The following is a 16,690-nucleotide window of genomic DNA, read 5'->3' as shown; positions in this document are numbered from 1 at the left end:
ATTGCATCACCATAAATATTGCTGTGATTGTTGCAGCAGCATGTATTAGTTCTGTGGAGAAATGCATAAAGTTTAACAGCCTGTGGTTGTGAAAATATTTCTTTCAAGGCTGTAGTCAATATTTTTGTCTTGATAGCCTTAATGACTGTATTTTTTATCTATACCTTTCCTTATTTCAAAAACAAATGCCATAGCATTTTTTGTTTTACATTATTAGAACTATAAAGAACAACTTAATGCACCAGAAGATATTTTTTGCACTGTAATATTGTATGAGAAAAGTGCTGTGTGTAAAATAAAAACGAAAGATTTTAAAAATTAGTTTCAAGACTACATTGCTTGGCGGTCATTGTTAAATCAGTTAAATTTAATGGAAATAAAATGTCTGATATTTCACTGATTAATAATATACTTAAAAGATTATTGTTGGTCATGTTGTGAGGGTAATTCTTTTTTATACTAAACTTAATAGTAGCAGCTAGATAGGAAAGTCATACACAACCAAAGATCAACTTTATTTTAAACAAAAGACTTGGAGTAGATTCACCCTTGTAGAAATAATTTATTTTCATTCATTTCAGAAAAAAGTAATCCAAACTTAAGTTATGTAGTATATATAATATTGGTACATAAAAATCATGACTTTAATATTTGTTACAGTTTGCTATTTCCTCATTTCAAACAGTTCATAAGCATTTATCAGGAGGATATAAGGTTTTACCCAAAATTAAATCTGACATAAAAAAACTAAGCAAAATCTAAGAGAGAAGAACTGTCAGTCAAATTTGTTGTGATACAGATGTGTAAACATTGTTTTAAGTTTAAAATGAACAGAGTCGGCTAAACACCAAATTGACTATCCACACATAAACATTTATTAGTAAAGCACAGTAGTGGTAAAGGCTAGTGATATCACCACAAATCTATCAACACTGTTACCAGCCTCTTTATTACTATAAATTCAGTAACACATTTTCTTGATATTGCTATTCAAAATAATTGTCATAAATTATGTACCTGTTCAGAAGAGTTTTCCACATTAGAGTTACAGATGTTTTGAAGCACTATTTTTACCAATAATAATTATGTATGTAGTTTACATGAAAGTGTTTGTATAGAGATTCAAATATAAACAACAGATTTCAGTATATATGAAATGAAATTTTTGAGATCGATTCACTAGAAAAAGATGGTTTATTTTTGATACTAAACAAGAAGTAATCCGAACTTTTCTTGTAAGTTGTAAATATAATGTAAACCAGTGAAACACACTGTTACAAAAAGCTCTAATCTCAAAAATTTGTGATATCTTACTGGTCTATCCATTTCCAAAAAATGTGTAAAGTAATCAAATTGTAGAGAGCTATTTGCCTTTCTTCAAGAATTAATGTTCGCCCAAAAATTGTTGTAGAAAAGGAAAGAAAGGACAGTTCCTGAGCATACGTACTACAAGAATGATACTGTCAGTTTGAAAGTAATATCAGTATCGTTCTTGTTGAGCACAAAAGTTAGCGCAGTTGCCTAGCAACTTAATAAGCAGCTCATTTTTTGTGTTTAAGTGTGTGAACAGCCATCAGTAGATTCGTAAAATGTACAGGCTTAATAACACTGGAAAAATAACAAACCATGGAGTTGTTGGTGTCGTGGCCATATACAGTTCCTTGATTAACGGTTAAATGTAGACTTGTAATAAATCAAACCTTAGCAAGGTCCTGCTGCCATGATCAGGTTTCAGTAGACCAGGAAAATGAATACGGTCATGAGTGACAGTATGTGTCTGACATCAACTGTAAGAAACTCCAGGACGTATTTTCCAAGTAATAATATTGCTTTTAACGTTAACATTTATTGTTGAGTGGATATTATTTAGAATTACAAAACGCTGTTTACCATTAATGGTGTTTGAACCCATTTATCATTGAACACGCAGTTGTCCGATTTGCTTTGCTTCAGATTCTTCTCTCAGATACAGATACCTTTTTTGCCATTACAAGTAATTACCAAGCAGACGAAAAGCATGGCACAAAGCGTACCTACATTGGATGTGCACTGTACCATCAGTACGATTACCAACCCAAATGACCCATTGTCCGCATGTTCGTGGTGCGCTGGCGTTTTCATCAGGACTTGCCTTCTAGTTTTTCCTTTTCCGCTAACTCTTTCAGTATTGCTTCCCTCTCTCGTAATTCCTTGCCTTCCCAGTGCCTCACCTTCAAATCAGCAAAGAACCTGAAACAGACATCACTCACTATGGCTCCACCCATTACTCGAACGTGACATGTGTGATAATACTGGTACACGTGTATACGTGCCGCATCTCAAAAGAAAGTCCCAACTGGCTGTAAGTACACTGCTGGTTATTAGTACTGCAGAATCATGACGTCGACCTGCAACAAACACCAGGGTGGCATGAAGTGCACTACATGCTTGGAGCTGCAATTGATTAGCAGTTTCGTGCAGCAACACAGGGCAGGTAAGAGTCATGCAATCCATGTTCTCCGAATAGATTGACTCAGCTGCCCCTACCGATGTCATTTTATGCAACCTGCAATGTTCTACCTACCCTTCAAAAACCAGGTGCGATTTTTCATATTCTACGGTCCGCTATGTGTGAACTATTACTGCTGCAGAAAGAAATGAACAACACATTTTTGTAGGAAATTTAATATAGTTAAATTTTGTACTGGGTTATGTTTTCGCTAGAGGCAGTAGTTTCAGAACTACACGAACGATTCCCAATATTCGACCGTTTCTATTGCAGGGAGATACAGATAGACAGAGAGAGATAGACAGCCAGACAGCAAAGCCATTATGTCGGGGTTCCAATTCCAGAGACTGAGACATGGAACCCTGAAAGCAATAATTTTACCTCCTGCTGCGTACATTCATGCAAAAATGTTTGATGTGAAGGATTTGTAAAAGTGTACAACCAACGTAAATACGCTCTCGGATGAACAAACAGTACGGTAGTAGTTGTTTGAACCGTCCGAGTATTTACGCGTGGGTGGGAAAATTCAAAAGAGGCCTCGAACGTGCGACCAACTCCACAGCTCAGGGCGTGCGACACCAGCGTCCGACTCAGCACTGCCAGCTCTTACTGTCTGATCCACTTATCCAAGACGACCGACAACTCACAGTTAAAAAATCAGCCGAAAAACGCGAGTTAGTGTCGGTACAGCTCACTGCACCACAGTCCACCCCCGGTAGCTGAGTGCTCAGCGCGACAGAATGTCAATCCTAAGGGCCCGGTTCGATTCCAGGCTGGGTCGGAGATTTTCTCCACTCAGGGAGTGGGTGTTGTGTTGTCTTAATCATCATCATTTCATCCCCATCGACACGCAAGTCGCCGAAGTGGCGTCAAATCGAAAGACTTGCACCCGGCGAATGGTCTACCCGACGGGAGGCCCTAGTCACACGACATTATTTATATACTACACCACACGGAAGAAGAAGACTTTTGCATGGTGGGTTCCCAGAGAGATTACCGTTCATCACAAGAGACACACACTTTGCCTCTGAGGCAAGTTCAGAAATCCTTTGCAATAGCGAAGGTGATGGCACTATTGAACAGAATTTTCACCTGCTACAAAAACTGGATACATCATTTTAAGCCAGCAGCTAAGCGTCAAAGCATGCAATCGAAACACCCTGAATTACAAACACAGCCATCGGCTGATAACATCATGTTTCATGTTGATCATCTTCTGGAGTTAACCCATTCCAGTTATCTGGGATATTTTTTTTTTATGAACACATCATCAACAGCCTTTCGTATTGAGCTGCAACTGAGAAAAAAACCAAGCCCGTGATGAAGAGAGGAAATGTCCAGGACTGCAAAAGAAAGGTGTCCTGCTTCTTCTACAAGTGGATGTGTGTGATGTCCTTAGGTTAGTTAGGTTTAAGTAGTTCTAAGTTCTAGGGGACTGATGACCTCACATGTTATAAGTCCCACAGTGCTCAGAGCCATGATAACTGAGAAAAAAGCCAAGCCCGTGATGAAGAGAGGAAATGTCCAGGACTGCAAAAGAAAGGTGTCCTGCTTCTTCTACAAGTGGATGTGTGTGATGCCCTTAGGTTAGTTAGGTTTAAGTAGTTCTAAGTTCTAGGGGACTGATAACCTCACATGTTATAAGTCCCACAGTGCTCAGAGCCATTTGAACAGGTGACACGTACGTAAGCAGCCTGTCTGATTACATGCATCTACTCACGTCCACTGTGCAATCCGACGGACTTGGGCAGTTTCAAAACGACAATGCGACTCCCTATACGTGCAGAATTGCTACAGAATGCCTCCAGGAATACTCTTCTGAGTTTAAACACTTCCGCTGTCCACAAAACAGCCCAGACATGAACATTACTGAGCATATCTGGGATGCCTTGCAACGTACTGTTCAGAAGAGACCTCCGCGCCCTCGTAATCTCACGGATTTATGGACAGCCCTGGTGTCAATTCCCTCCATAACTACACTACTGGCCATTGAAATTGCAACACCACGAAGATGACGCGCTACAGGCGCGAAATTTAACCGACAGGAAGAAGATGCTGTGATATGCACATGATTAACTTTTCAGAGCATTCACACAAGGTTGGCGCCAGTGGCGACACCTACAACGTGCTGACATGAGGAAAGTTTCCAACCGATTTCTCATACAGAAACAGCAGTTGACCAGCGTTGCCTGGTGAAACGTTGTTGTGAAGCCTCGTGTAAGGAGGAGAAATGCGTACCATCACGTTTCTGTCTTTGATAAAGGTCGGATTGTAGCCTATCGCGATTGCGGTTTATCGTATTGCGACATTCCTGCTCGCGTTGGTCGAGATCCAATGACTGTTAGCAGAATATGGAATCGGTGGGTTCAGGAGCGTAATACGGAACGCCGAGCTGGATCCCAATGGCCTCGTATCACTAGCAGTCGAGATGACAGGCATCTTATCCGCATGGCTCTAACGGATCGTGCAGCCACGTCTCGATCCCTGAGTCAACAGATGGCGACGTTTGCAAGACACCAACCATCTGTACGAACAGTTCGACGACGTTTGTAACAGCACAGACCATCACCTCGGAGACCGTGGCTGCGGTTACCCTTGACACTGCATCACAGACAGGAGCGCTTGCGATGGTGTACTCGACTACAAACCTGGGTGCACGAATGGCAAAACGTCATTTTTTCGGCTGAATCCAGGTTCTGTTTACAGCATCACGATGGTCGCATCCGTGTTTGGAGATATCGCGATGAACGCACATTGGAAGCATGTATTCGTCATCGCCATACTGGCGTATCACCCAGCGTGATGGTATGGGGTGCCATCGGTTACACGTTTCGGTCACCTCTTGTTCGCATTGGCACTTTGAACAGTGGACGTTACATTTCAGATGTGTTACGACCCGTGGCTCCACCATCCATTCGATGCCTGCGAAACCCTACATTTCAGCAGGATAATGCACGACTGCACGTTGCAGGGCGTTTCTGGATACAGAAAATGTTCGACTGCTGCCCTGGTCAGCACATTCTGCAGATCTGAAAACGTCTGGTCAATGGTGGCCGAGCAACTGGCTCGTCACAATACGCCAGTCACTACTCTTGATGAACTGTGGCATCGTGTTGAAGCTGCATGGGCAGCTGTACCTGTACACTCCATCCGAGCTCTGTTTGACTCAATGCGCATACGTATCAAGGCCGTTATTACGGCCAGAGGTGGTTGTTCTGGGTACTGATTTCTCAGGATCTATGCACCCAAATTGCGTGAAAATGTAATCACATGTCAGTTCCAGTATACTATTTTTGTCCAATGAATACCCGTTTATCATCTGAATTTCTTCTTGGAATTTCTTGGCGTAGCAATTTTAATGGCCAGTAGTGTACTACAGACATTACTGGAGTCCATGCCACGTTATACTGCGGCAGTTCCGCGTGCTCGCTGGGGCCCTACAGGATATTAGGCAGGCGCGCCAGTTCTTTGGCTCTTCAGTGTGTACGGTGTTGCAGTTTTACTAGCCAGCAGTGTAACTTACCAAGTACCAGAGGCTCAGTCGCGGGCCGAACCCTCGCCTCACCTGTCCTTGACGTGCTTCAACACCTGCCGCTCGGCCTCGGTGAGTCCCTCTCGCAGCGTCCTCAGGTTCAAGCGCAGCACCTCCCTGCAGTTGGCCCCTACGAGGTGCGTCGCCTGGCCCTCGCGCGTCAGCGCGTGGTAGACAGCGAGCTTACCCAGCTCCACACCCTGGCTCTGGGAACAAAAAGCGCCAGAGGTGGACTGGACTGGGCTATGCTCAGAGGCGCCATTACATTACGTCAGTAACATTCCGTGGGATGTAGGGAAACAAGGAAAAGGAGAGAATCGAAGTGCTGAGACGTGGTGCTATAGAAGGATTGTGAAAGTTAGGTGGACTGACTAGACTAGGGGTTCCCAACAAATTTTGCTCGAGGACCCCCTCATAGAGCACCGGGAAAACGAGAGAATTGAAGTGCTGAGACGTGGTGCTAAAGAAGGATTGTGAAGGTTAGGTGGACTGACTAGGGGTTCCCAACAAATTTTTCTCGAGGCATTGAAGTGCTGAGACGTAGTGCTATAGAAGGATTGTGAAAGTTAGGTGGACTGACTAGACTAGAGGTTCCCAACAAATTTTTCTCGAGGACCCCCTCATAGAGCACCGGGAAAACGAGAGAATTGAAGTGCTGAGACGTTGTGCTATAGAAGGATTGTGAAAGTTAGATGGACTGACTAGACTAGGGGTTCCCAACAAAATTTTCTCGATTACCCCCTCATAGAGCATGACTAGTTCCTTGTCATATCACAGTATCAAGTACCTAAAAAAGCCAAATTAAGAGTCTTTTGTACGTTTTCTATTTTTGTTACTTAGAAAAAACGTTGACATGTTCATTGTTGAAAAAATATTGAGCTTAAAAATTTTTCAATTTAGCCATTGTTGTTGTTGTTGTTGTTGTCGTCTTCAGTCCTGAGACTGGTTTGATGCATCTCTCCGTTCTACTCTATCCTGTGCAAGCTTCATCATCTCCCAGTACCTACTGCAGCCTACATCCTACTGAATCTGCTTAGTGTATTCATCTCTTGGTCTTCCTCTACGATTTTTACCCTCCACGATGCCCTCCAGTACTAAATTGGTGATCCCTTGATGCCTCAGAACATGTCCTACCAACCAGTCCCTTCTTCTTGTCAAGTTGTGCCACAAACTCCTCTTCTCCCCAATTCTGTTCAATACCTCCTCATTAGTTATGTGATCTACCCATCTAATCTTCAGCATTCTTCTGTAGCACCACATTTCGAAAGCTTCTATTCTCTTCTTGCCATCATTGTTATTGTTAAATTCTTGATTATTGCTCAAAATCTTTGTCTTCAAATCTGGGAGTTTAGTATAATAAACTCCTTTAAAAAAAATTTAGTACGAACTGAAAATGACGGGTCCGGCCTCTGTGGCCGAGCGGTTCTAGGCGCTTCAGTCTGGAACCGCGCGACCGCTACGGTCGCAGGTTCTAATCCTGCCTCAGGCATGGATGTGTGTGTTGTCCTTAGGTTAGTTAGGTTTAAGTAGTTCTAAGTTCTAGTGGACTGATGACCTCAGATGTTAAGTACCATAGTGCTCAGAGCCATTTTTTTGAAAATGACAGGAAAAAATTAAAAGTGGGTGTATTGGTCTTTCAGGTGTACTACACTTGAGATTGCATTGAGTAGACATGTGTGAAAAATAAGAAAACACTAATTTCATACAAGCTATTATTTACTTGAAAAAATACAGTTGCAACAGAGTACTCCATTAGTATACAGTTAGTTTTAATTTTCAGTTTTTAACGAGATGACATCAATCTGACCTTTCAATCCATTATTTCTGAAATATTAGGTTCCAAACTTGAAACTTTCACGGTCTGTGAAAGCACTGTCAATAAATTAACAATGGCCGATTGTCGTCTGAAATGCGACTTTCTGCGTTAAGTGACTGTCAGTTGTCAGCTGCAAAGAGGCAGCGCGCGCAGTCTAACGGCATACAGCAGAACTATTTGCCTCTATCTAATTCTAGTCTTGCACTAGAGTGTGCTAGTGTCAGTTGGCTCTAGGAAGACGCTAGACGTGGAAGTTAGCGTTCGCTAACGCTCTGCTCATGCAGGAAGCGGCCAAAACAAAAAATCTGTTATCATACGAAATATTTTTAATACATTTTTTATTCTAATAGCATCTTGCGGACCCCTCTAGCATAGCTCCCGGACTCCTGTTGGTCCGCGGATCACCTGTTGGGAACCATTGGACTAGACAAACAAAAGAACAGGAGCCATGTTACCAACTGTCTGCCTGCGGTAACAGGTACACGTATGGCAACGATGGCACAAATAAATGGTATCAGTATCAAATGGTACGTGATGCGGTACAGAGAGAACTCGGTGACAAGAAAAGGAAGGATACAAAGCCAATCTCTTACAAACTAATGGCTACGCCTATTATACAAGGCGTGTTTCTTAAGTAAGTACCGTTTTGAAACTGAAAAAAGACGTGCTAAGGTATCGCAATAATTTTATTTTTACACGAAAGCCTGTACCTTAATCTACTTTTCTACATAATTTCCGTCAATACTGAGGCACTTGTCATAACGTTTGAATACCTTCCTCATAGAAGTCTGCCGCCTGAATTGTCAACCACTGCATCACCACTGATTTGACTTCGTCATCGTCTTGAAGATGTTTCGAAGGTGTTTCTTCAAGTGCAGGACAGATGGTAGTCACTGGGCGCAAGATCGGGGCTGTACGGAGGATGATCTCGAGTTTCCCACCTAAAAGATGTGAGATCTTTGGTCTGATTCGCCACATGCGGACGGGCATTGTCTTGCAGCAAAACGATGCCCTTGCTCAATTTGCCACGCCTTTTGTTCTGAACTGAACGGCGCAGGTAGTGCAATGTCTTACAGTAAGCTGCAGCATAGATTGTCTCATTACGAGGCAGAAATTTCACAAGCAATACTCCTTTTCTGTCCCAAAAAACTGTGCACATGATTTCCTGGGTGCAAATTGTTTGCTTAAACTTCACTTTTCTGGGTGAATCTGAATGTCGCCATTCCATGGACTGTTGCTTTGATTCTGGTGTGACGTACGCCACCCTCATTTCATATCCCGTAACAATTTGGCTTAAGAAATCATCACCGTCGCTGTGGTACCGCTCAAGGAAAATCAATGCACTGTCTAAACGTTTGGTTTTGTGCACATCCGTCAACATTTCCGGTACCCAACGTGCGCACAATTTTCGGTAATTCGAGTGCTCGGTCACAATGCCGTACAAAACACTACGAGAAACATCAGCAAAGTCATCCCGCAAGGAGGAAATCGTAAAGCGTCTGTTTTCTCTCACGTTATTGTCCACTTCCTGCACCAAACTTTCATTAACGACCGTAGGACGTCCACTCCGTTGTTCATCGTGCACATTTGTGCGGCCATCTTTAAATGCTCTCACCCACTTTCTCACCATTCCATCACTCATAATGTTTTCTCCGCAAACTGCACAGATCTCACGATGAATATCGATCGCTTTTTATGCCTTTAGCACTAAGAAATCTTATAACAGCCCGTACTTCACAGTCGGGGGGACTTGATTATCGGAGGCACGGTTCAAATGGCTCTGAGCACTATGGGACTTAACAGCTGAGGTCATCAGTCCCCTAGACTTAGAACTACTTAAACCTAACTAATCTAAGGACAATACACACATACATGCCAGACGCAGGATTCGAACCTGCGACCGTAGGTCCCAGACTGAAGCGCTTACAACCGCTCGGCCACCACGGCCGGCTATCGGAGGCATCTTAAACACTCAGTACACAACGTAAACAAGGAAGAATCAGACCGTAATGGCGTCAGTGCGTAGATTAAGGTACAGGCTTTCATGTAAAAATAAAATTATTGAGATATCTCGTATATGAAAGCAGATCTTGGACATAGACTGAGAAAGACAAGAGATGAACACTCTCACCTGGAATGCAATTTTTATGGAAAGTTAAGAGATCAAATACACAACACTATTATAATAGAAAGACCGAATGTATATTGCCGGCCGCTGTGGCCGATCGGTTCTAGGCGCTTCAGTCCGGAGCCGCGCTGCTGCTACGGTCGCAGGTTCGAATCCTGCCTTGGGCATGGATGAGTGTGATGTCCTTAGGTTAGTTAGTTCTAAGTCTAGGGGACTGATGACCTCAGTAGTTAAGTCTCATAGTGCTTAGAGCCATTTGAACCATTTGAATGTGTACTGCATAAATAAAAATCAGGACGTAGATACGTGAAACGGAAACAATGCATCAACAGGATGGCGAAGACAGATTAGTTAAACAAGTAACCAATTATTAACCAACAGGAATGGGAAAAGTGGGAACACCAAGGAACAGTTGGCTTCAGTGGAGACACGCCAGGTTGCAAGTCTACTCCATGAAGTGAAGAAGAAGAAGAAGAAGAAAAGATAAGAAATGAGGATGTTCTGAGAAAGGGAACATGTGGAAAACATTGACACGGACAAGAGGAGGAATGAGCGGACGTGTGTTAAGACTTCAAGGAACAACGTCCATGGTAATTGACAGAGCTGTAACGAGTAAAGTTTGTATGAGAAGACAGAGATTGGTATATGCCAAATAAATGTTTGAGATTGTTGGGTGTAAGTGCCACTGTGAGATGAACAGGTTGGCAGAGAAGAGAAATTCATGGCAGGACACATCAAAACCAATCACATGACTGAAAAAATCGAAAAAAATCTAGGCAGTCCACAGAGATGGGTCTCTGGAATGTGGAGAGAAGTCAAGGATGTACGTTTGATTTAATATAAGTGCAAGTCAGCGAAATGATTTCATGCTACTGTAGTATGGAGGCAATTCGAACCATAGAATAACTTAAGACACTGAATTTAAGAGTTTTCCTAAAGACGCTATACAGTGGAGTATAAGCAGTTGATCAGTGGAAAGTTCTTCAATTTAATGTTAAGCTTCAATACGATATCTACATGACATATAACGCACTCTGAAAGATTGTCTCTGACTCCATTCTGCACTAAAGCACAAAAGTTTTTTAGAGGTTGCATTCGGTCCTGGTCTCGTATTCATGTTTTCACAGTTTTATAAGCAAAGAGAAATTTTGAGAACGGCAAGGGTATTAATGAATATACACTATGCGATCAAAAGTATCCGGACACCTAGCCGAAAAAGACTTACAAGATCGTGGCGCTCTTCGCTGATAATGCTGGAATTCAATATGGCGTTGGCCCACCCTTCGCCTTGATGGCAGACGCTACTCTCGCAGGCATACGTTCAATCAGGTGCTGGAAGGTTTCTTGGGGAATGGCAGCCCATTCTTCACGGAGTGCTGCACTGAGGAGAGGTATCGATGTCGGTCGGTGAGGCCTGGCACGAAGTCGGCGTTCCAAAACATACCAGAGGTGTTCTATATGATTCATCTAAGGACTCTGTGCAGGCCAGTCCATTACAGGTATGTTATTGTCGTGTAACCACTCCGCCACAGGCCATACATTATGAACAGGTGCTCGGTCATGCGGAAAGATGCAGTCGCATGCAAGCCCCCTCCATGAAAAACACTACCACACCATAACACCACCGTGCCTGAGTTTTAGTGTTGACACTACACACGCTCGCAGATGATGTTCACTGGGCATTCGACATACCCACACCATGGCATCGGATTGCCACACAACGTTTTCCCACTGTTCAATCGTCCAATGTTTACGATCCTTACACCAAGCGAGGCATCGTTTTGAATTTACCGGCGTGATGTGTGGCTTATGAGCAGCCGCTCGACGGCGAATTCCAAGTTTTCTCACCTCTCGCCTAACTGTCATAGTACATGCTGTGGATCCTAATGCAGTTTGGAATTCCTGTGTGATGGTCTGGATAGATGTCTGTGTACTACACATTACGACCCTCTTCGACTGTCGGCAGTCTCTGTCAGTCAAGAATGGAGGTCGGCCTGTACGCTTTAGTGTTGCACGTGTCCCTTCACGTTTACACTTCACTATCAGATCGGAAACAGTGGACCTAGGGGTGTTTAGGAGTGTGGAAATCTTGCGTACAGACGTATGCCACGAGTGACATACAATCACCTGACCTCATTCGAAGTCCACGAGTTTCGAGGAGCGGCCCATTCTGCTCCCTCACGATGTCTAATGACTACTGAGGTCGCTGATATGGAGTACCTGCCAGTAGGTGGCAGCACAATGCACCTAATATGGGAAACGTATGTTTCTGGGGGCATCCAGAGACTTTTGATCACACTGTGTACACTTCCTGACAAAAGATGTGAAGCACCCTGGTGGGGAGGAGGAAACTAACTGAGACTTCACGGAAGGAGAGGCTATGAGAAGTTATTTCAGTAATTACAATATCGAAGCGCACTAAGAAAGAACTTGAACAGTGCCTCTCCACAGGAACCCCACCACAGTGGCTGACGGTGGTCATCGAGTGGGGTACAAGACCGTGATTCGTCACTGAGCACAGTGTGACAGCAGTCCACGCTTCCCAACCGTGGTGCTACTCCAAACGGAACCGTTTGTGTCACAGTGTTATTGGCAGCCTAAACACGAGATAGTAATACCACAGTCCAGCTGCTGCTGGTGTCCAACCAATGGCATGCTATGACACACAGTATTACAGTTCATTGCTTGTCCTTCAGTGGCAGCAGCAAATGACAAGGGGTCAGAATGTATTTGGTGCACAATACAGCGATCCCCTCTTACGGTGGACAATTGTGGTCCACCAGCACCTTGACAATGTGTATGTATACCCTCATGTTCCCCTATGTCCGAGATGGTGCCTCTGTCAGCTCCTAACAGCTCCCAAATCTGGATACTGTACAACTCGACCAGCTGGCCAAATGGAGACCCGCAGTAAAAAGCTCTGTCGGTTGCTGATAATGCTGTCTCGCACGAGCACCCAGCATCTCCGTCCGTCATAGTGACAGCTGGCCAGGTGACCGTGGTCCACAAAGCACTCCGTCATCAGGCCACAAGTGGACCATCGGGACCATCCAACAGCCGTGTCATCCTCAGATGAGGATGCGGATAGGAGGGGCGTGTGCTCAGTACACTGCTCTCCCGGTCGTTATGATGGTTTTCTTTGACCGCAGCCAGTACTATCCAGTCGAGTAGCTCCCCAGTTGGCATCACGAGGCTGAGCGCACCCCGAAAAATGGCAACAGCGCACGGCGACCCCGATCGTCACCCATCCAAGTGCGGGCCACGCCCGACAGCGCTTAACTTCGGTGATCTGACTGGAACCGGTGTACCCACTGGGGCAAGGCCGTTGCCGTGATTCACAAAGGTATGCAAATATATTAATATGTTATTCTAGAACGAAAACTAAAGAAAAAAGTTCATATAAACATGTCAGCAAATGTTTATTTACGGCTAGTAAAAGATTTTGCCTGAAATTTAGCAACTTCGCTAATATGAAGCGATTGCAGAACAGCATGAGGTTAAAACAAAGCACGGTTTCCATTTATTTTGTTGTTATTGATCTGGTGAATCTAATAAAACATGTCCCAGACGTGTATTTGCAGTAGCTTTCCAGAACATACAGAGAAGCAAAGAAGTAATTTCGTAAATTTTTTAACTTATTAACCACTTGGCCCAATTTGTTTTTTAAATTCCAGACAACTGCACAAAGTATTCGACAGACGTTGTAGAGAATATAATTTTGGAAAAGTGAAGGGAATAACGTTAACTGAAACTGTATGAATGTGTCAGATGATCTGTTTTTATTAATACCATAGCACACGTGAATTCACGTTAAGGAAGTTGTATAGTGTACATACAATTTCACAATCCATTCACAATAAACGTTCAAAAATGTGTCCACTGAGTTCAATGCATGTAGCTGCACGTGTAGGAACATATTTTGTTGCTCGTTTCAGTTTCACAGGGTTGTTCTTAATTTCTCTATTGCATTCATAATGTGAGCAGGTAATGCGTCACGTCTATTGACTTTGTCCTCATAAACTTTGTCTTTCGTCTATCCGCATACACAAAAATCCGTTGGTGTTAAATCTGGCGCTGTGGGTGGCCACGGACATGTAGCACCACGACCAATCCATGTTCATTTAAATGTGTAGTAACGGCGTTGGAGAAATGTGGATCCACGCCGTCATGTTGAAAATACATTTTCAATCGAGTAGCAAGTGGAACATCTTCGAGTAACCGGGGCATTTCTTCTTGAAGGAATTGTAAGTACATCTCGCCAGTTAGACGTCCTGGGAAAATGAATGGTTTAATAAAGTGTGAGTTGATTACACCACCCCACACATTCATGCTTAATCGCTGGTGGAAATTGCGTTGCACTGTTGCATGTGGGTTTGCTTCAGACCATACGTGCTCGTTATGTAAATTGCTTATACAATCTCGAGTAAACTGTGACTCATCAGTAAATAAAATGTATTTGTGTAACCGCTCATTACTGTTTAACCAGTTTCACAACTCCAAGTGAAGGGCAGGATCTCCCGGATGTAAATGATGCGCTTTTTTATGGTAAGGCTACAGATTATTGTGCTTCAATCTACACCATATCTTAGACTGTGAAATGCCTAAGCGCTGAGAGATAAGTCGTGTACTGGCACCCGGGTTATGTTGAACAGCATCCATAATATCCTCATGATCGTCTTCACGTATCGAGCGCTCGTACTGATCGTGAACGCTAGGTAGAGAACCTGTCTCGTGTAACATTCGAAATATTCCACTAATAGTTCGTGCATTCGGAATCCTCCGAGATGGATGACGTACGCGATATTCGTAAACTGCAGCCGTAGCATTACCATCAAATTTGCCATAAACATACACCGTATCGGCGTATTCCTCTGTCGTAAATTTGAAAGGCATCCCTATTTCATAAATAATCTACAAACTACAACAGCTACTATGTAGTTTCACTTAAATACACTGTTGTCGTTACGTTCTTTGACTGAACAATACAGAAAACTAGCTCTTTTCAAGGTTAGGAAACGACTGAAACAACTCATTCACGGTTGGCAACAATGACATAAACGTTTCTACATTCTTGTCCGGCCGCATTGGAGATTTTTGAGTTGTCATCATCATCATTTCATCGTCACACCGACGCGCGAGTCCCCCAATGTGGCGTCAACTGAAATAACACTTGCACTCTACATTCTTAATGGAAAGTAAACAAATTTACTTGTCTAATAATCTTTGCTTCTCTGGATGTTCTGAAAAACTACTGCAGATACGCGTCTGGGACATCTTTTATTAGGTTCACCAGACCAGTAACAACAAAATAAATGGAAATCGTGATTTACTGTAACCTCATACAGCTTTGTGATGGCTTCATATTAGCGAAGTCGCTAAATTTCAGACATAATCTTTTATTAACCGTAACTCTGCAACCAAGCATTTGGTGACCTATGTTTGTATCAACTTTTATCTTTGGTTTTGCTTGTAGAATAACATGCTAAAATATTTCCATATATTCTTGAATGACCCTGCATAGTGTTGAAGACGTGGTAACCACACTAAACACTGACAACACGAATGCACACTGGTGGCCGCTCTGCGTGTCACAGAGAACTGCGACGCCAAAGTCATTTACACGACTGCCGAGGGTGTGTGTGCGTGTATGGAATTACTTTGATACCTGACCACGTCTTTTGGGTGCGTCAGATTTTTTGTTACATAGTATACATTTAAAACATAGTTGCTGAAAGTAAGGAATGATCTCTTCACACTTTGCCCCATTGACTCACATTCTATAGCAGTTATACAGGGTGGTCCATTGATCGTGACCAGGCCAAATATCTCAAACGACAAAACTACAAAGAACGTAACTCGTTTAGCTTGAAGGGGGAAACCAGATGGCGCTATGGTTGGCCCGCTAGATGGCGCTGCCAGAGGCCAAACGGATATCAACTGCGTTTTTTTAAAAATAGGAACCCCATTTTATTACATATTCGTGTAGTACGTAAAGAAATATGAAGGTTTTAGTTGGACCAATTTCTTCGCTTTGTGATAGATAGCGCTGTAATAGTTATAAACGTATAAGTACGTGGTATCACGTAACATTCCGCCAGTGCAGACGGTATTTGCTTCGTGATACATTACCCGTGTTAAAATGGACCGTTTACCAATTGCGGAAAAGGTCGATATCGTGTTGATGTGTGGCTATTGTGATCAAAATGCCCGACGGGCGTGTGCTATGTATGCTGCTCGGTATCCTGGACGACACCATCCAAGTGTCCCGACCGTTCGCCGGATAGTTACGTTAATTACGGAAACAGGCAGTGTTGAGCCACATGTGAAACGTCAACCACGACCTGCAACAAATGATGATGCCCAAGTAGGTGTTTTAGCTGCTGTCGCGGCTAATCCGCACATCAGTAGCAGACAAATTGCCCGAGAATCGGGAATCTCAAAAACGTCAGTGTTGAGAATGCTACATCAACATCGATTGCACCCGTACCATATTTCTATGCACCAGGAAGTGCATGGCGACGACTTTGAACGTCGTGTACAGTTTTGCCCCTGGGCACACGAGAAATTACGGGACGATGACAGATTTTTTGCAAGCGTAGTATTTAGCAACGAAGCGTCGTTCACCGACAGCGGTAACGTAAACCGGCATAATATGCACTATAGGGCAACGGAAAATCCACGATGGCTGCGACAAGTGGAACATCAGCGACATTGGCGGGTTAATGT

The 16,690-nt window shown here is 43.4% G+C and overlaps 1 protein-coding gene across 2 annotated transcripts in view; it reads right to left on the bottom strand.

Annotated features, from left to right (window-relative positions):
* Nucleotides 1-549: 549 nt before the first annotated feature.
* Nucleotides 550-16,690, bottom strand: part of LOC124719973 (L-galactose dehydrogenase-like) — a 99,908-nt gene continuing 83,767 nt past the window's right edge. For both annotated transcript variants that reach the window (XM_047245189.1, XM_047245190.1), the window contains 2 exons: nt 6,054-6,226; nt 550-2,229 (listed from right to left, as the gene is read on the bottom strand). In XM_047245189.1, coding sequence (XP_047101145.1) covers nt 2,121-2,229; nt 6,054-6,226 — 282 coding nt within the window. In that variant the 3' untranslated portion in view covers nt 550-2,120. The remainder of the gene's footprint in view (nt 2,230-6,053; nt 6,227-16,690) is intronic.

This window comes from Schistocerca piceifrons, chromosome 11, assembly GCF_021461385.2.
Source record: "Schistocerca piceifrons isolate TAMUIC-IGC-003096 chromosome 11, iqSchPice1.1, whole genome shotgun sequence".
NCBI classification, from domain to species: domain Eukaryota; kingdom Metazoa; phylum Arthropoda; class Insecta; order Orthoptera; family Acrididae; genus Schistocerca; species Schistocerca piceifrons.
The sequence above is the reverse complement of the archived record's forward strand: the minus strand, read 5'-3'. Positions and strand labels throughout refer to the sequence as shown.